The 21,901-nt window shown below is 37.1% G+C and overlaps 1 protein-coding gene and 1 long non-coding RNA gene across 6 annotated transcripts in view; one reads left to right on the top strand and one right to left on the bottom strand.

The window, feature by feature from the left end:
* Positions 1-21,901, top strand: part of DEUP1 (deuterosome assembly protein 1) — an 81,124-nt gene that overhangs the window by 28,673 nt on the left and 30,550 nt on the right. For all 5 annotated transcript variants that reach the window (XM_032358768.1, XM_032358770.1, XM_032358769.1 and 2 more), the window contains exons 5-9: positions 137-271; positions 4,121-4,234; positions 6,233-6,475; positions 14,178-14,323; positions 17,524-17,629. In XM_032358768.1, the coding sequence (XP_032214659.1) occupies positions 137-271; positions 4,121-4,234; positions 6,233-6,475; positions 14,178-14,323; positions 17,524-17,629 (744 nt within the window). The remainder of the gene's footprint in view (positions 1-136; positions 272-4,120; positions 4,235-6,232; positions 6,476-14,177; positions 14,324-17,523; positions 17,630-21,901) is intronic.
* LOC116599088 lies at positions 265-10,996 on the bottom strand. Its single transcript, XR_004289238.1, has 3 exons — positions 10,839-10,996; positions 8,462-8,602; positions 265-379 (listed from the first exon to the last, which is right to left on the bottom strand). It is a non-coding gene; the product is annotated as an uncharacterized LOC116599088 (long non-coding RNA).

Genomic DNA, 21,901 nt, shown 5'->3' with positions numbered 1-21,901 from the left:
TCTCTCTGCCTGCCTCTCTGCCTACTTGTGATCTATGTCTGTCAAATAAATAAATAAAATCTTAAAAAAAAAAAAACTATTAAAAAAAAATAAAAGCCAGTCACAGTGAGACGTTGGCATTCTTTCTTACTTCCAGTTTTCCAAACTGACAAATAGCTTTGAGAAACTGAGACTACACCAGCTGAAACAAAGTAAAGTTCGGCGAAAGGAGTTACCGCACCTCAAAGATGAAACACCCTTTGAACTGAGCAACTTGAACCAGAAATTAGAGGTGAGCCATGTACTTTGTTAGTTTCTTTCCTGCACTGTCAGGATCGATTCCTGCCGCTGCTACAGGCTGGCGGTCTCCGGTCTCCGCTGTGCTCCATGGCACGTACAGCTGTGGTAACAAACACCATTACAAATCAGCTGCTCATTCAATGTATTTTCTTAGAGCACCTTCCCTTTAGGCACTTAGCGAATTAAAACATCACTTTGATTTATGCATCTTTTATACAGATCAGCATTTTTGGAGAGCCAAAAAAAAAAAAAATAGAGTTCAAAGAAACTGCAGATGTTGAGTGAAATTGAAGGACATCCCTGGGGTCAGTTAAATTGAATATCTAATAAATCTTTTAATGGCTATTTAACTATTGGGTACTTAAATCCCAATGAAGCCTCCCAACAGTTTTTGGAAGAGGGCTTGGAGTTTCAGGGTTTTTTTCTTAAAGAGGTAGTGCCACTCCAAGATAGCAACCACATATTACCCAGAGCTTCGGAGATCTCTGTCTTACTATTCATGGACTCATTTATTTTTATCTCCTAACTTCCCAACCTTGGAAAAAGCAAACCCATTATTTTTCGGAGCTCTTGAGCATTCCTGCTAGAGGTCATGTAACAGCAGGTAGATTCTACTCTAAATTCCTGTTGTTTAACCTGAGACCAGCTCCTAGGCCTTCCATTATTGTTCATTAATTGACCTCAAGATAGCCTATTCCATTTCTTCTTTTGCTCTCAAGCCCTAAAACCCAGCATCCCCCTTACCATCCCCAGCTGGTGATTTCCCTTCCTTCTACTTGCCTGATACATCATAGTTGGCCTCTCACAGTCACCCAGGTGCATACCTAGGAATTGATCTTTTCTTTTACCCCCCATATCCAGCCCAGGTTTGCCCTTTTCCCTGGTCTCCTGCCTCTTAACTCCCTCCTAGCTAACTGCCGTTGCCCTGTTTGATTTTCATCATTTTACTCTTCAATTGACAGTCCTTCTTAAACTTTCCCTCCAAAATATCTTTAAAAGAAGAAAGAAAAATCTAGGACCACAACCCTAAAATTAACCTGTTGCAAGAACTTTACTGAAAAACTTGGGTTTTAGCTCTTAAATTCCTATAAATTTTACATTCTACTGAATAATACAGGTTTTTTAAAAAAAAATACAAAATTACTACTGCTAAGTAAAATTGACTCTATAGGAAAATGTACCATGTGCCACGTGTAACCAACTACCTGGCTCTTATGGTGGTATGACCAGACTGGCTTCAGAAATACCTTATCTCAGAAGGTGCCCAAAGATGTGCTTTCACTGAAAATGCTGAGATCAAGTCACTGATTAGCTTTTGATTGATTTCTCATGGGGTTTTATGGGACAACCACAGCCATACAAATTATTCAGACAAAAAAAAGTCTGAAATTAATATTAAGTACTTTGTGTGAACACTTTTGCATTTAGGGAATGAAATATTTACATAGAATAGATTTCATGAATTTATAGATGAAATTAGTAGCAAAATATGAGCTGGAGCACCTGGGTGGTTGAGTCGATTAAGCATCTGACTCTTGATTTCGGCTTATGTCATGATGTCAGGGTCATGAGATCGAGCCTCATGTCAGGCTCCGTGCTGGGGGTGGAGGCTGCTTGAGAGTATCTCTCCCTCTGCCACTCCCTCCTCTGCTCATGCACTCTCTCTAAAAAATATATATGTATGTATATATACACATATATACACATGTACACATATATGTGTGTATATATATCATATGTGTATATATACATATATATTATATATAATATATATATATGACTTGATGGGTTTCTACTTATATAAAAATTTTTAAGCACACTGTATAGGTGGTTTAATCTGTATAATTATGGAAACACCTTTTACTTAGGGCCATATGAAAAATTAATGTGTAAGAGATGGGCTATTCCAGTTTTAGTCTGCATCTAAGCATGTTTTTCCATGTTTATTCACTGGTCTAGTAACAGAGAAATGGGAAATAGCATGTTGATGTGGAAGAACATGACAGTTTATAATTTAGAACACTTCCTGACTGACTCGTTTATTTGCCTTGTGACCTGTAGGCAAGTTGTTAGCCTCCCAGAGATTTCATTTTTTCACCAATAATTGGGGTTAAAATACCTTATAGGTGACATTGTGGCTACATGAGAAGAAAATACACATTTGTATATATTTAGATGCGCACTGAAGCATTTAGAGGTGAGGATACATGAGGTCTGGAAGTTGTCTTAAAACAGTCCAACAAAGAAAGGGTGGAGAGAGAGGGGGGATGGAGGTGGTTAGGTTGATGGTGGTCAAACTGGGTGAAGGGTACATGGGAGTTTTTTTTAAATCTCTACTTTTATGTAAGTATGAAATATTCATACTAAAAAGTGAAAGCCATCTTACAGGTAGAGGTTTGTAGAGCCCTTGGCATATACCATCACTAAGGAAATGTGAGTTTGTCTTCCAGTATTTAGTAAAGGGATTAAAAAAACATATAATATAATGGACTTCCCCTAGAAATTAATCTTAATGACCCTGACCCACTCTCAACCTTGAAGAACCAGAAAAGTTTTTCCAGCCGTGGGGAATTTACTCTGGAGGTTTAGGCAAGTCTACAGACTCTCTGAAACCTAGTAGGGATAACTCCAGCCCCTAAAAAAAATCCTAATAAATCTCCCTAGGTCTCTTTATGGTCCCATAACTTATGGATATGTTTGTGGGCTTGAAACCAGTTTTGAAACCAATACATCTGTAACATCGAGAAACCAGGACTGTTATGAGCACCTGCTGATATTTCTGTGACCCAAATTTCTAGCCTACTTGGCCTCATTCTTGACCTCATTTCTACCTGTTGTAGAATTCATAAAGAGAATTTGCCTTCTCTTAAAGCATGCTGGGAAATATTTATTTTCAAGATTGAGATTGTCAGGTGTGTGTTGCTAAATACTAGTATTATCTGAAAGATATGAACCGTATAAGTCAACCTTGTCCATATTTTGACTTCTAACTCCAAAAATTCCTTCCAAAATTAAAAGTAAACAGGAATTTTTAAAATCTGCATTATACTAATTTGAAATATCAGCTATTTTATAAAGGAGCCTAGTTTTGTAAATTTGTCGCTATTATTGAAGACCCTGTTTTTGTGTACCTAATTTTAAATTGTGAAATGTCAGAATCAAAGTCAATAACTTTATATGAACTGTTCCCATTTGTCTTAATAAACATGGTCCATTTATCATAGGGTATTATATATTTAAAGGGGGGCATATCTATAGTTTTCCAACCTTATGACTACCACTCAATTTCAGGTCATCTTTAATTACTGTAAGAGCCTCCTAATTTATAGCCTTCCTTGACTGATTGATTCCCAAAGCCATATCCCTTCCTTGTGTTAAGTTGTGAACATCCATGTTCTGCAAATACTCTACTTTGAACAAAAACTTGTAGAACCAAGTATGTTGCATCAAACTCATTACCCCACTTCTTCCCCAGGGAAGCTCTGCTGGTATCCTAAGTTAGACCTGAAATAGCTGTTCTGTTCCCCCAGAATTAGCTGATTTTGGCTTTACCTTGGACAGTAGCCTTGAAATCCACAAGGGGACAAAGTCACTAAATCAGTCCAAGCCTCATCCCATAAAAACAAACAAATAAAATTAAGAATACAGGTTTGGTGATAAGAATCAGAAGCTATATCTAGTAATAAACTCAAGATGAGTGACTTTATTTTGTTTTCCAAATGAGGAAAGAATGGATATAGTTGTTTAGAATGAAGATGTACAAATGAAAGAAACCTTACTCATTGTGCTTTTAAGTGAATAATTTTCTTCAATTTATGTTTGTCCCCCACTTTTTAAAAAGGAATTTAGAGCAAAGTCAAGAGAATGGGACAAGCAAGAGATACTCTATCAGACTCATCTGGTTTCTTTAGATGCTCAACAAAAATTATTATCTGAGAAGTGTAATCAATTTCAGGTACATTACCTAATACTACCCTCTAACTTAGAAAAAATTAGAGGTTGACTATTGCCATCTTTGTAACCAATCTTATTACAGATAAAAATGCCAACTAAGAGAAAATAACCAGAGTAGATCTAACACTGGGTAAAGTCGCAAGTGCATGAAAATTTGTAATGGTGAATTTAGTCTACATGTCTCAAAGGATGGTACTTTTAAAAGTGACCGTTTGATTATATAATTTAAAAACGTATGTTTTTGCATGCCTATGGGCAAGTTGCTTAAAAAGTCTGAGATTGCTTGGTTCCTGACCTCGAGAACCTTACAGCTTAGGTGTAGAGACAACACATGTATATATTTACAGATAATTAATGGCAAGTGAATAGGAAACCCTTTTAGAGTTCAGAGGAGTAAGGGAAAATCTTGGGCTGAGATAGTGAGCAACTGTCCTCCAACAGGAGTAGGACTGGGCTGGACCTTGAAGAATGGTTGTATTTTGAGAAGATATTTTGGGTGGTGGAAGTAATGGGAGTAAAATGACTGAAGCAAGAGAGCAAAAGGAAAATTATGGGTATTGAGAATGGGCCAGTTGGCTGCGAGTCCCTGGGGAAGGCGAGGAAGGGTAGGAGTTGGTAAGCCTGGTGAGTTGAATACAGATTATAATAAGCTTTAAAGTCCTGGCCAAGGAATTTGGAATTTTTATTGAAGCCAGTGAGAAACTGTGGTTTTTGTTTGATTTTGGTTTGTTTTCTTATTTTTCATTCTTTACATTCCTTGAATTACTTAAGTTATATATGGTCTCTGAATTCAACAATACAAAATAATACAATGTAAAACCTATAACTTCATCTTCTCTATTCTTATTGATTTAATACAAATAATAGGTGTTTTTCTTTCTGTACTTTTTCTTTGTTTGTACAAACATGTAAAGTATGTATTTGGGGGGAGTTGTATATTTTTTCCTTTTTAAAATTTTGTTGTTTTACTTAATAATTATCCTTCCTCATGGATACTCTTTCAAGTCATTAATTAATTCTGAATAATATTTAATAGAATTTGGTTTCTATTACCATATGTATCATAGTATATAGTAGCTATACCATAATTCTTTCAATCATTTCCTTATTGATGAGCATTCAGGTTGTTTTTAGGTTTTTTGCTATTATAATACTCTAACAAATATCCTTGTACATACATCTTTAAATGCTAATATTTCTCTTTTGTTAGATTAAAAATCCTAGAAATAATTCTTGAGCCACAGGGCATTATGTATATTCAAATTTTTAAGATAAATACCAGCATATTACTTCCCAAAAGATTATAGTAATTTTCATTCATGGACATTTTGTGGGGGTACTCATATATTCACCAATATGGAATGTTATCAGTCTTTTTATTTTTACCAACTTGGACTGATAGCAGAATGGCTTGATTTGTTTTGCATTTCTCTGACTACTTGTAAGGTTGAGCATCTCTTCCTTTCCTTCTTAGACTTTTCCATTTCCTTTTCTGTGATTTCCTGTTTATAAATTTTGCCAGTTTTTCTTTTGTGTTGTTTCTCTTTTTCTTATGTATGTAAGAAGTTTTTGTACATTAAGAATTGTTGACCCTTGTTATACATGTTGACAAGTCTTTCCTACAATCCAAGTGTCTTTGTTTAATTTTGTTCATTTTGGTTATTTTCCATCCTATTGACCTTTTCAACTATTGTGTGATTGTAGCCACAATTTTCCTCTTCTGTACATTGTTTCTTATTAAGACTTCCCTACTCCAAACCCCCATTCCTACTCTGTGTCTTTGCTCTGAGGTTCTACAACTATGTTTTCTCTTTACATCATCTGAAATGGAGGTTTTAGAAAAAAAAAAAAAAAAACGAATTACAAAGAGAAACTCCACTACAAACATACTGAAAGATGTTTTTCCCAAGCCTTTTCTCCCATTCTTGAATGTTATTTATGGAAGCTTAAATACGATGTTCTCCCTTTCATTAACACAGTCTTAATTAATCTTTTTCAGAAACAGGCACAAAGTTACCAAACTCAACTCAGCGGTAAAAAGCAGTGCTCAGAAGACAGCAGCTCAGAAGATCCTCGGTTGATGTGTGACCCGGATCATAGTTGCGAAACCAGTGAAAGAGATGAGTTCATTATTGAAAAACTAAAGTCAGCTGTGAGTGAAATAGCATTAAGCAGGAATAAGTTACAAGATGAAAATCAGAAGCTCTTACAAGAACTGAAGATGTACCAAAGACAGTGCCAGGTGATTCTTTATTTTACAACTGATACTGCCCATGAGTTGTAGAAATCGTGACTGAACTGGTATATAGATTAGAAAGCTAATTTTCTATGCCATGTGTAAATTCTGTTCCTAGTTCTTCTTAGTAATTCTCACTTGATAGGTAAATTCTCTAATCCCATAGATGCTTTTCCCCACTAGAGTGAACATGAGTGCTCCAGTAGTACAGAACGATGGCGTTACCAGGACAGAAAAGCGCTCACTCACAGACCCCGTGCCTAACACCATGGCCCTCTGGCCACACGCTGCCCTGTGTCCCCAGATTCTCTCTGACCCTGTGCCTCCCTGACTTGCAGAAATCCTGGGTTGAAGATCCAGGAGACCAGTAAGAGGTCAACAATCTAATTACCTCAATGAGAGGCATGGAGGTCACTCCCTGGGATTTATCACTGTTCACTTTACCATAATCATTTACCAAATAGTCTGGAGTTTGGGGTGGGGGGAGTTGTTTGTTCTTAAGAAATTTCTATCCTGGCAGATGTGATTGCTGGTTTTTCTAAGCATGAATTTTCTTCTTAACCCAGCAATCTTTCTGTCTCTTCCTCCCTCCCCCTCCTTCCCTTTCTTCCTCTCTCTGTTCTTTTGTTCTTCCTTCCTTCCTCTCCTCCTTCTCTCTCTCTCTCTCTCTCTCTCGTCTACTTCTGCGTCACTAAGAAAGTAATACAGCATTCATCAAAATTGGTCATTACCAATTTCTTTACTCAATATATATTTCTTATTCATGGATATCCCAGTTAGTTGACAGATTCTATAGTTTTATCTCCCGTTTTGGTCTTATCTCCCCCCTACAAGCATTTGGCCTCTTTCTACCAGCTCGAGCATGTCTGCTGGCCCATTCTTAGTTCCACTCCATCCCTTCCTCACGCTGAGATATAAACTCTGGAGGTCACTATCTGAGCAGACCTCCACTTCTCTAAGATATTACTCAGGATCTTCTACCACTTAAATTCCCGAGGTCATTTTTTAGTCTTGGGCCAACTCCTCATTTCCCCATCCTGACACATTATATATGGGATTCGTTCTTTTCTTTCTTTCTCTACCGGCATCTACTCCTCCATTTCCTCTTTCTCCATATCTGTAGGGGGGCTGAACACGAGGCTCCCGGCTTCTCCTCCTCCATGGTATTTCTAAGAGAAGGACATCTCCTCCATCCCTAAATCCAGCTTTGTGTGGGGCGGGGGGGGGGGGGGGGCAGGGGTGTGATTCTAATACAAATCATCATATAGATGTAAACAAACAAAGTGAGCAAACCACAGATCCTAAGCCCTGAACAAGCCACAAATTGTTTAGAAATGGGGGTGGTACCAACGGTGTTTTCTCCAGCTTTGCTATACCATAAATCAGACTAGCCCTTCCTCTTCTACTCGAGAGGCTGTCAGGTGACTTCTGGTGTTCAGTTGCCTATCAGCCCACCAGTCCTGACTGAGGGGTTTGCAGGACCTCTACTTCTGAGGGCATTTTCTCTCAGGGGCTCCCTTCTCAATCTCCCTGGGCAATTGGTCAGGCCTCTGTCTTTTATTTCAAGACATTCTGCAGCTGTCTTTGTACTGCTAGAGTCTGCACCGGGATCACAGTCAGTAAGTTAGGAGAATATATTTGTGGGTCGTTCCCAAATATTCTCCCCTGGGTTTTAGGTCCTCCAGCACAGACTGAAGAGTCAGTCTTCTTTGTCCCTTTTTGAGGTCTTTTTGGTTCTGGTCCCCAGAAATCTATTTTCTGTTCTATTCTCTTTAGTTTTCCCTAACGTATTTCATGAGTGAGCCCAGTTATGGAGTCTGCTTGTATGCTTCCGTGAGGTTCAACTTCTCCACTAACATCAGTTTCTCTTAATCTCCCCCCAAAAAATTTTGTCTGGACCTATTATAGCATCCAAGAACATTCTCTGTTATACGCTGAGGTTCAGCCTTCAGTTCTTGGGCTCACCTGGAAAATAGAAATGGCTGCTCTTACCCTGTATTCTAGAAACAGCCTCTGTTCTCCTTCCTTGGTGGCATGACTGACCTTCTCTATAATGCTTTCCTTGACCAGCACCACCTTTCTCCTTCTCAGAATTTCATCTGTTATATTTTTCCAGGAAGGGAGTTGAGGAATCTGGTTAAAAGAAAGAATGTTGCAGATAGAGGAAGAGTATACATTGAGAAACATTAATAAATTCACATTCTCAGTTCAGACTATAATCTCTTCCCTCTCTCCAAGTGAATGACTTATATGAACACTTCTCACACTGACACTCCTATTGACAAGAAGGGAGAAGGTGCAACCAGAGAATCTGAACGTGTAGCAGGAAGTAGAGACCTCAGACCACCTAATGGTCAAGGCCTCCCTGTCCTTTGGGAGATGTGTCCTTTGGGAATAAATCAACTCTCCTGACCCAAGTTCAGCAGGGTATGTCTCATCCTTCTGCCCGAGAGCTCTACAGACTTCTCAGGACTTACATACATGCACTCCTGAGAAGGCTCCATAGCTCGTCTGGCCTAAGGAAAGGCCATGTTATCCACTTTCACTTTTCCTGATATATATGTATATTAACATACATAATGATTTACCAATGTTCCTGAATATATACTAGCAAAATAAAAGCCCAGCCACTCATAGAAGTCAATCAATTATGAAATAATTCATATTGATATTTATACCAAAGGTTATAAAGTAACAGTATTAGTTGTCCCTAAACATTATGACTTTCCTTTAAATTGGTGATTCTCTAGTGGAGTGATTTTGCTTCCCAAGTGACACCTGGTGATGCTTGGATATATCTGTGGTTGTCATAATGGGGTAGAGGGATGCTATTGGCATCTAGTGTGTAGAGGCCTGATACACTACATCCAATAATGCACAAGACAACCCCCACAACAAAGAATTATCCAGAACAAAGTATAGATAGTGCCGAGGTTGAGAAAACTTGATTTAAATTTTGAAATATTTCTTTTTCTCATATTCTTCATGAGGAATTTTCTACTCTATTTTATGATCTTTTTCATAGTTAATGATACATTTTAATATGACCCTTACTTATCTTTATTTCTATGCCAATTTCTATGAGACAATTTGCCAAAGTTATTTTTACAGATTTTTGTTCACTAAACAAAAATAATTTAGTTATCCTTAGGTCTAGGGATATTATTAAATTTAAACCAAGAATCTCCATTTTGTATTTCACAAAAGAATCACATGTATTAAAAAACCAAATTATTCTGGAGTATGCTTAACATATGAAAGTATGTTAAAGCTTTAAGTGAAAAAGATCTTTGAGAAGTAATTTGGTTCAAAAACTTGAAGGTAGCTAACAGATCAGATTTCTATGCCCAAGAAAACACTAATTGTTTTTGATGTCTTTAGAAGACAAATGCTGAAAATAATGCTTTTATTTGCCCTTTTCCTTGTTTTATTTCTAAATTTGACCTATGTTTCATTCTCTTGCTTTAAAGCAAATATGAAATAAGAAGTTATCAATTATTTACTATTTGGTAGCTGGTGTGAAGGTTTAAAAAGCACTGCTCTCAAACCATTAGGCAAATTTCTAACTAAATAGATGGGCCTTAAACTTGTTTTACAAAATTCATATTTTACCAAATGGGAATAATTAGAGGTAAATAATCACTTAACCAGTACATATATTTAGAAAGAAGTTTCTCTTCTCTTTTTGCAAACCTGTCATGTGACAGTGTTCCACATCTCACACATGAATTTAGAAAGACAACCATTTCAATTTGAATTACTGTCACTTATAGTATATACAATTCTCTTTAGTTTACAACACACTTTAATGCCAGCTGCATCTGGATTTTCACATGAATCACATCTCACTTGTCTTTCCACAACTTTGAAATGTGTCTGCATACATATTAATGCCATTGCACATATTTATTTACTACGCTATACTATGCTCACATTTTTAAAATATGTGGCATTTCCCATTAGAAGTTAATGACAAAAAGAAATTGTTGCGTTTTTCTAATACCTATGCCCCCCCAAAACTGACCTTTTCTGTTGGCTTGTTAATGGATCCTTAAGGCACTAGAGCCACATTGTCCCACAGAAATACAATACAAGTCACAACTATCATTTTACATTTTTCTAGTAATCACATTAAAAAAAAGTCATAAGACATGGATGAAATTAATACATAATAGTGATATATTTTATTCAAACCAACATATATCTAAAGCATTAGCATTTCAGGGTGCCTGGGTGGCTCAGTGGTTAAAATATTATCATTTCAACATATAATCAACGTAAAAAGTTATTAATGAGATAATGAGATATTTTACATTTCTTTTCATACTAAGTCCTCAAAATCTGGTGTGTAGTTACACTTACAACATACCTCAATTTGAAAGCCAAGTAGTCACTGGAAATACTTGATCTGTGTTTAGATGTCATAAAATTTACAGTTCAAAAAGTAGATTTACAGGGGCTCCTGGCTGGCTCATTCGGTAGAGGATGCCACTCTCGATCTTGAGGTTGTGAGTTCCAGCCCCACATCAGGGGTCACGTTTACTTAAGAAAAAAAAAAAGTAGATTTACATATCTAATTTGTTCCAAACAATCTTGATAGTATTCTGGTCACTGAACCAAGTACCAAAGAGTCCTTTTTTTTTAAATATTTGCATCCACAGTGACAAATAATTAATTTGGATTTTATGCAAAATCATGCCAATTTTAAAGCTACATCTAAGTTAAACAAATTCACTAATTCTGTGTCATCTCAGTATTATTGACATTGAATTCAAAGGGATATTGCATTAAGTCAAAAAACAACTCTCAATTTATCTGTATCAGCAAAGCTTCTTTTCTTGTACTTTTATAGTCAATTTACATAATTCTGTCTATTATAATTAAAGTATTTTGCATATTCATCCATGCTAGAAAAACGTGTCAAATCATTATTATTGATTTATATTATGAAAAGTTTCAATTTTGATAAATTCTCTTACCTGGGTAGCTAGATCACAAATAAGCTTATTTTTCCCAAATATCAGTCTTATAGGTATTCTTTTCCAATAACAGTAAACAAATAAACTATTATTATCACATTTTACTGAATTTTAATTAACTCTAGCCCATGGTGACTCTGCATTTCAATGGCCTGGAGTTAAAGCCTTTTTATCCTCTCCTTTCCCCAAGTGAAGCTTCTTGCCCACGTGTAGCTTCAAGCGGTGGCAAATCTGCAAGTCAGGGAGCCCAGATGGTGCCTTCTTCAATTAGCCAAAGTAATGGATGACATATACATCAAATCAATTTGTTTTTCTACTTGTGAATCTATTGTTTCACATTTCTTTTATTTATTTTGAAATTTCAGCCTCATCTGAAAAATCCTCAATGTTTGAAACAGGGTCTTTATTCAAACACATCTTTATCCAAACAAGTTTATTAGATCACCTGTTGGAATATATTTTTACTCTTATTTCCAAGTCAGCGGGGAACTTGTGGGGCTAATGTATTGCAATGAGGTCTTTCCACAAACGCAGGTCTCTAGGTCTCCCGGAAAATAATATAAATCTAAGGCTTTGGTTAAAAAAAAGTTTCTTTGGGAACTCATATGTCCTATACTGTCTGCATAATTATATTTCTAGGCTCTCTGAATTTGGGGATAAGAATTAATGAATAAGGAAACATGCCCAAAGCTTGTACATGAAATTTTATAGCAGTATTATGGCCAAAAAGAAGAAACATCAGATGTCCAGCAACTGACAAACTAATAAACAAAATGTGGCATATTCATATAATTAAATATTATCCCTCACCAAAAAGGAATAAAATCCCAATACCTGCTATAACTTGGATGCGCCTTGAAAGCATTATGCTGAGTGAAAGAAGCCAGTTGCAAAGGCCACATATTATAGGAGTCCATTTGTGTGAAATGTCCAGAATAGGCAATTCCATAGAGACAGAACGTATGTTCGTGGCTGCCAGGGACAAGGGGGAGGGAAAATGGGAAATGAGTACTAATGGATATGGGGTTTATTTTGGTTGTGATGAAAATGTTCTGGAATTAGTGGTGATACCTGCAGAACTTTGTGAACATACTAAGGTCCGCTGAATTATATGCTTTCAATGGGTGAATTTTATGGTATGTGGATTATATTCAGATAAATTTGTTATTGAACCAATTATTTTTTAAAGATATTTTCTACAGCCTTTATTAGCAGGGGAACCTCCCACCTTCATAACACCCCACCCTGTTTTAACCAATAAGCTGTTTCATTAATGAAACAGACTGTTTTTAACCAACAGTCTGTTTCATTAATTTTTCATGAAACAAATTATTTTTGCATTTTGGATGTTCCAACTGGACTAGTAGACAAAAGACCTGGATTTTTCTTTTCTAAAATCTGCCATTTTTGAGCTTTGTGAATGTGGACCAACTCTGACCTTTGATTTCCTCATCTACTAAAGTGGCAATGGAGCTGATGACCTGGGTCAGGTGTGCTTAATAAATATTAGTTTCCCTGTATATGTGAGTAGATGGAACCTGATGATTTGAAAGTACTCTGCCATAACCTTTCTCCCAGAGAACAGCCAAGTACTGCTGGAGAAGATCACTCAACAGGTCATGGCCACGAATCTCAAATGAGTACTCAGCACTGCCAGGAAGCCTCTTCTGCTGCTCCAGTCAACAGATTCTCCCATCCTGATTGCTGGCCATGTCAGACCTTCTCCACTCTTAAACATCAATCCCATGGGCACACCTGGGTGACTCAGTCAGTTAAGCATCTGCCTTCAGCTCGGGTTATGATCCCAGGGTCCTGGGATCAAGCCCCACATCATGCTCCCTGCTCAGAGGGGAGTCTGCTTCTCCCCTCCCCCTCCACCCCTTCCCCTGCTCATGCTCTCTCTCTCTCTCTCTCTCAAATAAATAAATAAAATCTTTTTAAAAATTCCTCTGATACCCCCACCTCCCCTTCTCCTTCTAGTGAAATATTTCTGTTTCACAAGAAAAATAGAAGCCAACAGAAAGCCACTGTCTTATCTCTCCATATTCAGAGGCACAAACTTCCATTCTACATTCCATCTTCCTTCCTTCCTTCATTTTTTGTTTTAGGCGATTCCTCCACTTGGACTTTGGAACTCACTCCGCCCACCTTCCCAGGAACCGACACCATTACAATTTTTCCTCCTCTCTCCTACCTGGACCCTTCCCAGCAGCTTTTAATCTTGCTCAAACCTCTTATCAACAAAATAAAACACTGGATTCACTGGATTGTTGGACAGTAGTGGACCCACAGACCACGGTTTATAACTCACTGTGTTCGCCAGCTTTGAAATTAGATTCTTCTTGGCTATTGTCTTTAAATTAGGAATTATTGGCATTAATCCAAATTTTACACATTAATATTTTATTCATACCTTTATGAATCTCGCAAACCCCCATATAGTGTGATCAGATTTGTATGATTAATGATTACTCCTTATCCCTAGACTGTAAGCTCGCTGAGAACAGAGTCTATGTCTGTATCATCAGGGTTGAGCACATAATAAGGACTCAGCAAATATTCGTTGAGTAAATGAATGAATGAATGGAATTCTGTAAGACAGAGCCAACCAAGGACTGAATACCACTTAATTTGGAATTAGGCTGGTTCCTAGATGTTAAATATTTTAAATATATTATAATCATGATATCCAAATGTGAGCACTGGACCTCTTTGATGTTTTTATATAGGCCATGGAAGCAGGACTCTCAGAGGTGAAAAGTGAGTTACAGTCACGTGATGATCTCTTGAGAATCATAGAAATGGAACGATTGCAGCTGCACAGAGAATTATTAAAAATAGGAGAGTGCCAAAATATTCAAGAAAGTAAAAAAAGGTATATTCTTTATACTCAGCAGGCTGAGAGAAGCAGTTCAAGACACAGTGTTTGAATATCTTAAGAGTTTGAGATTTAAAATGAGAATTGTCTTTGTTTTGTATTAACATGCTGTTAATTATTGAATAATATTTGGTATTAAAAATTAAATCCATGATTATTTCATCTTCAAAATGAATATATTTACTTAGCTAGAAAATTATATCATATTCTTATTTATGGATACTTATGTAGCACAGTGATTTGGACATTTTCTTAGAACTTTTATTTTTCAGGATACTGTAAAGAAAGTAGTATTAAGCTGATATTTAATTGCATATATTGATAAATAAGATTTATTCCATATTTTCAAATGTTTTTATTTTGATTGCCTATAAACCTGTTACTAACTTTTTCACTTGTAAATGTATTTCTTTTGGTCTCCATACTCACTACTTTGTCAGTTCCATTAAGGGGGTTTTGTTAGAGCAGATTTTTTTCCTCTTTTAAAATCAGACAGATATTGTATATTCCTGAACCACAAAGGAAATGGGACTGCTAAGGATAATGAAATATTTATACTTGTGAGTAGAAAGTCTGACTGTTCGAACCACTCACTAATGTTCTAATTCTCACTGGAACTTGAATCCTTCTCAGATCTGAAGGCTAATGATAAGATTTTAAAAACTGATAATCAAATGGTAAGGGATATTTTGCTGAAAGATGATTACCTGATTTTAAAGGCAATGATTCTTTGTTTAAAGTTGCGGGACTTGCTTGAATTTTTTTTGAGCTCTACACTTACAACAAATGTCAAATTAACTTCCTAAAAAATGACCTATTGTGTATCTCACCAAAGACAGTAGAATGCCTATTAGCCAGTCAGCGCTAGAGAATACTGTATATGCAAGCTACAGATTTCATCACTGATCATTAATAAATCTACTGGGAAAATATAGCGTACAAGGCACTGTTCCAGGGTGGTGAGTTGATGAGAAATGTCTTTGTACAAAGGATGTATATGCCTAAATACGTAAGAAATTTCCCAGAAGAGCAAACCTTTCACGCCCTGTGTAGCTGTGGTTTTATGGAAGACCACTGTAGGTACTTTCTGTGGTGCTGTCCCACAAGGCCAGTGCTGAACTCCAGACCTCGTCCGCTTTCCTTCAAGGTATGATATCATCTAAAATCTTGCAGTTACTCACATATTTGGCCAATACAATTCTTTTGTTATGCCTAATGCCATTCTCTGCTTTAAGTGGTATTTATTTTGGTCTCCAAACTTCAGCTTTGTTGTTTGGAGGGTATTCCTCAGTTCTAGTATTATTCTGAGATGTGATGGAAAGATAGATACTTATCTTTTCACAGCTTCCATTGTATTTCAGACTTTGGGCCTAGTCTTCTTAACCTTCATCTTTCCCATTGAAAGTTTCTCATGCTTTTGGTTTGTTCTTATATGAAGAAAGGTTTCCTATAGAAACCTTATATGAAGAACAAATAGCCTTTCTATTGTTTTGGTTTCTTTCCTTTGGACTCTATTTTTCTTTCCAGTGGTATAAACACGAGGCAGCCCAGCCTCCTGGGTATAGACACACAGTAGTTTTATACAAGTAGCATAGTAATGCTTTTTACTCATTCTCAGAACCTTTCTCAATAATGCTATGATTTTGTTAGATTTTCCTTTTTCTTTAGCTACAGAAGCACTGTGGTGTGATATGTTCTGAGAATTATTAAAAATAATTCCATTACCTAACAAATGATAATTCCTTCACATACTATGATTATTAGCATTTTATATTAGCATGATTACTGTTTTCTTCTTGTGAACTTGTCCACATTGACCTTCAGTGTTTGTTCCAGTTGCTCAGTGAAATTTACAAGACCATCATGAGGGTGTTTTCCCCCCCCCCAATTCATTCAGCATTCCATTCCTTGAAATTGCTTTGGAAGAATTGAAAAATAGGAAATGTCATTTTTCACCCCTTTCAAATAATAGCAAATAAGAAAAATTTAAGACTGATTCTGAAATAATGTTGGAAGAGAATATTGGATAAAATGCTCACAATATATTACTGAGTAGGAAACAAAAGGGGACTGAAAAATAATGTGTGCAGAACTTTCTAATTGTATGGGAAACATTTATACATTTATAACCACATGCATAGAAGAAAGATGATAATATACACAAAAATGCCAATAATTCTTTTTCCCTGATGATATAATAGCAGCATATACTCTGATATCCTCTGTGTTCTACAGTTAACACATATATTTGATAATCAGAAGAAAGGCAATACAGTCTAGATACAAGTACCTCAGGGATATCACTACAAACCTATACCTTTTAAAATATCTCTTTCTTTTCAGTATTTACATCAGGTATTTCTCTGTCATTGCTCAGATTCTGTTTGTGTGGTTTAAGTTTGTGATATATGGAGCCTTTTAAAAAGTTCTTTGGAAATCTGAACTTGTACTCCCTTACAGGTGGGTACATTCCTCAAAACACCAGACTTGAAGAGATTAGTCAAACAATAGAAAGCATGCTACTGTCCTTGTCTGGCTATTTTTATTTTCTGTTTCAATGATTTTTTTTCATTTACCAACTTCCCTTATTTAGAAGTGAACCCAGTTGTACTTCTCCAAACCTCCTATAGAAATTATACTTTTTATACTAGTTTCTGCGTTTCCCCTCTGGTATCCCTATGCGCTGGCAATTCCTTTTATAAATTAAGCAGCCAAAGAACAGATGTATCTGTGCTTTCTCTGGGTAGACAGTCAGATTTAGTTATTTTGGGTCACTTTTATGGAGTAGCTGCTCCCCTCAGACTTCTCTTGGCATAGTTCCTTTCCATGATGTACAAGCTAGTTAGATGTGTTTCCTTTTTTTAAAGGGGCTCCCAAGCTATTTTATTATAGGAAATAGTCTCCTTATATAAAAATCTTATCTACAAATGCAAACTCAGTATTCTGTCAATTTTCAAGGCATAATTGAAATTCCATATTAATTGCTACCTTTTTTTTTCACTCAAACCATTTGCACTCAGTTAAATATATAAATACTTATGGGATCTGAATGTATTAGAATTTGCAATCTGGAACTAGAAATTTTTCCAATAAACTAATAATCTATCTCTACAACCTACAACAGTCTAAATTGACAATATAACTATGACAGTTTACCAAGTTAAGTTTAATTTTTATTCGCATTGTTCAATTTGTAGACTTGAATCATCTTATTCACCTTCTACTAAAGAATCAGAAAGGAAGAGGAAAGAGCTGTTTTCAGTGAACCTAGATCAACCAAATCATGAAAAAGAATTGAACAAGGTATGGGAAAAAATGGGTTTCATTCTTCCAGGCTGATCTGAAGTCCTTGAACACAAAATGGGCCGGGGGTGGGGGGGACCTTCCTTCTCATTCCCTGTGACACTGGGCTCCATGACAAGTAGCTTATTGCAAGAAGTATGAGAGCCCAGACTCAGGCCTCCAACCATCGAGTAGGTACATAAGCTCGGGGAAGTTGCCTGGGCAAGTTGCCCATTTCTAGGATGAAGATGGAATGTGTAGTACCTGCCTGCTACAACTGTGATGAGGCTTAAAGGGGCTACTAATAATTCTGCTACTTAAATAGCAGTCCCCATGCACCAGGAGGGGCTCTGAGGGCCTAGCAAATCTCAGCTCATTGATTCCTCACAACAGTTTATAAAGTAGTATAACATCATCTTTTTGTACATTTGAGGACACTAAGGCACAGAGAAGTTGGGTAATTTGCCCCAATATTACACAGCCATTGGCAGCAGAGGTCAGATTCAGATCCAGGCAATCTGACTCCAGAGCCCATACCCTCCCCTTAAGTTAAAATCCATTTTAAAAATGCATGTAAAGTGCTTGGAACAGGGCCTGCCTAGCTCAGAGGAGATGCTGAGTGAGTGGAGGCTGCCATTGTTATTGGTTACACCCACGTTTGTCACTGAGCACCTAAGCCATGCCAAGTAATCTGCCAATAACAAGCAATACAGGGATGATTAAGGCCTGAGCTCTGTCGTCGAAGACCTTGTGGTTCTCAGCTCTCTACAAAAAGTATATTCTCTTCGCCCTCTAACAGAATCCAGTAGGGGCTTCCTTTCCATGAGCTTATCATGGCTACTACCCATGTCTTTAGTCTTTAGGTTTGAACCACACCTAAATAGTCAATGTTATATGATCTAAACAATTGTTAAAAGTAGGGAAAACCTGGGCATGGATTCAAATCATCATCTAGCCCAGGACAGCACCTGACATACAAAAGTGAAAATAAATATTTGGAAAACAAGTGAATTAATATTAACGTGAAGGTCTCCCATAATTGTGTAGGCTCATAAATTCAGTTGCCATTTGTATAAATTCAAAATACATTTATTGAGCATTGAGTAGGACTATGGCTATTCTGCTTGTTTCTGTAGGAACTACAGTGATGCAAAAGACAAATTCTGTCTCCCACAGAGTTGACCATCACGTAGCTATTAAGTGTAGAAGAGGTGTTATAAACTAAAGATCATTTTCCTTTTATTTTTCACATAATCCTATGAAACTGATTTCACTGCTATTTAAACATATAACTTTAAAAAACTACATCTTTGCTGGTATCCCCAGCGAAGGCATTATGATACAAAGGTTGATTAAAGCCACCTAAAGTAGAGTTACACTATTCTTAACCCATAGACTCAGTAACACTTTGAATAATAGGAATCTACTGACATTGCACAGTTTCAGTATGGAAGGAGAGAAGGCAAGGCACAAATTATCTTCATAGGCTCTTGGAGACCTCTAGATAATGCACTGCCATGCAAGAAAGGTAACAAATGAATTGTGTATAAATAGCTAGAGCTCCCAGGAAGTGTTTGTGGAGAGCATTTTCATTCTCTTGTAATAAAAGCAACAAGAGCCACGTATTATGAATCCTGCAAGTGCTTGCTTTCTTTCTCTTTTTTCAGTGTAGAACTATTTTTGTCATGTACTTCGTGATAAAATTGACATTTTTAATAAAGCCAAAAGTCATTTAGAGCTTGGTAAATTAATCTCATTTAGAGGGAAGCTTTGCAGCAGAGCATGTTGTTTTAATATCTGAATGCTCTGAAAATAATAAAAACAGTTTACTCCTTTTTCCTAATAGTATATTCATTTTTTTTTTTTTTTGTATTCTGAAAGTTCCATTTTGAGAAAACATGTTAACTACACAACAGGGATGCCATTAGCAAAATCCAAACTGGGACAAACCACACAAAGAACCCTGTGGTTTCATCAAATAAATTGTAAAGAAAAAAAAAATTGGAGAGAGAAGATTGGAAATGAAAGGAGATGTTTCACACTGTCCTCAGGGTGAGGATATCTGTACTCTTCTCTCCTGCTCTTAGGAGCTGGATAACTTAGGCCCAGTTCATTCCCTTCCTTGGGAGTCTTTTTTTCCCTCTCCATCTGTTCAGTGATGGGGTTGGGCTTGGACTGTGAGATTCCTAAGGTCATATCCAAATCTGAAATTCTTTTTCTTTTTTTCTTTTAAGGGGTAGAGGTAGAGGGAGGGAGAGAATTTAAGCAGGCTTCACACCCAGTGCAGAGCCCAACATGAGGCTCAATCTCACGACCCTGAGATCATGACCTGAGCAAAATCAAGAGTCAGATGCTTAACTGACTGAGCCTCCAATGCACACCCCCAACTCTGAAATTCTAAGATTGTTAATAATAAACATAGAATCCCACATGAGGGGTTGGTGGTATAGAGCTGAGGACAGATCAGGTTTTCCTTCTGGACTTGCATCCTTTCCACATTAGGTCATCCCATGCTAGCTTTTCCACTGTGTGAACAACCTTTCAGGGTTCGGCTCCCAGGGGTTACATAGCACCGTGGTAATGTAACCTCCCAGAGGTTACATAGCACGGGGGGTAAGGTCTTAGAATCAGACTTCCTGTCAGCAGGAATATGACTTAGAAAGGTTACGTACTTAACTTTTCATTCCATAAACTAGAGAACTGTTGCAGGAATTAAATGAAATGATGTATATAGACTAGAACACACACAAACACAAAACAAGGGGCTTTATAAAGATATGAGCCAGTCCTCATATTTAGATCACAATTCGAATAAGCAAAAAACATTCATTACAGTCCTGACACATTTTTAAATTTGAATACTTCCTGGATATTTGATGATATTGAGGAATTGCTAATATTTTTAAGATATTGATATTCTGGCTATGTTTAAAGAGAGAGAGAGAGAGAGAGAGAGAGAAAGAGAGTGCCCTTATTCTTTTACAGATAGATCCTAAAACCTTTAAAGATGAAATGAAAAAAAAATCAATTTTAGAATTAAGTGCCCTGGAGAAATTCATATAAATCTTTGTGGATGGGCTCCATTAAGCTCTCCAGCCTTATTTCTCACAGCACATCGAGTCATCGCCACCCCAGGCTCCTTTTGCTTCACTGGGCATGCGTTTCTCCACAAACCCCGACCCCTGCCTGTCTTCCCTGCACTCTTTGCCTGGGGCACTTCTCCATCCCTGCCTCCCATCTGGCTTCCATTCATCCTTCAGTATTTGTCTGATGTCCCCTCTTCCAGGAAGCCCATCCTGATATCCCCAGCCTGGGTTAAGCATCCCTCTACTGCATACTGCTGATGTGGATTGCTACTCTGTGTTGTAACTATTGATTTTTTCCCACAAGGGACTATGATTTTCATGAAATTGGCGACTATGTACTTTATCTCCAAATCTCAAGAATGAGAGACAGTGAATGATTTCTAGAAAGGTGGTAAGAGGCTGGACCAAGACAGTAGTAGTAGAGATGGAGAGCGGAGGAGCAGTTTAGAGGTGAAGTGTGAGGGACAGAACTTGCTGCCTGTCTGCATGTGGTAGGACAAGGGTGGGGAGGAGCCCCGGGTGGTCCGGAGGTTGCTGACAGGGAAGGCCTATGGTTGAGAACGAGACTCCACCTGCTTAAGGGGAGGAGGTGATGCATTTTCATAGACACATTAAGTTTGAAATTTAATATAATGTGATTCTGAAAAACATAGTGTTTAGACATACAAGGTACACATAATTTAGTCAAAAAGGCACTGAATTTAAAGCTCAGAGTCCTAGGTTCTAGTCCCAGCTCTGTTGGTTAATAGCTTTGGGACCTTGAACAAGTCACTTAATCATTCTAAGCCAATTTTTTCTCCCTAAAAACATGGTTGATCCATCTGCCTCTGCATAGTGGGTCCAAGTCTCTTCTACCAAGCATTCCTCAGTGGTCATTTGATGGGTATAAAGTTAAGTTCTAGAACAGTATCTATAGTTGACAGCAATGAATTATGCACTTAAATTTTTAAGAGGGTCTAAAGCAAAAAAGGAACACGGGGAAACTTCCAGAGGTAATGGGTATGATTATTGTATTGATTGTGATGATAGTAACATGAGTGTATGTCCAAACTCACCAAATTGTATACAATAATTATGTGCAGGTTTTGTATTCTAATTAGACCTCAGTTATGCTTGGAGGTAAGTGCTTGATAATATTTTATTTTCTTTGACTTCCTATCAAAGTAGCATTGGTAGTAAGTGATGACTTGCATACAATAGAAACTAG

The sequence above is a fragment of the Mustela erminea genome, chromosome 9 (genome assembly GCF_009829155.1).
Source record: "Mustela erminea isolate mMusErm1 chromosome 9, mMusErm1.Pri, whole genome shotgun sequence".
Taxonomy (NCBI): domain Eukaryota; kingdom Metazoa; phylum Chordata; class Mammalia; order Carnivora; family Mustelidae; genus Mustela; species Mustela erminea.
This window is presented reverse-complemented; position numbering and strand designations above follow the sequence as displayed.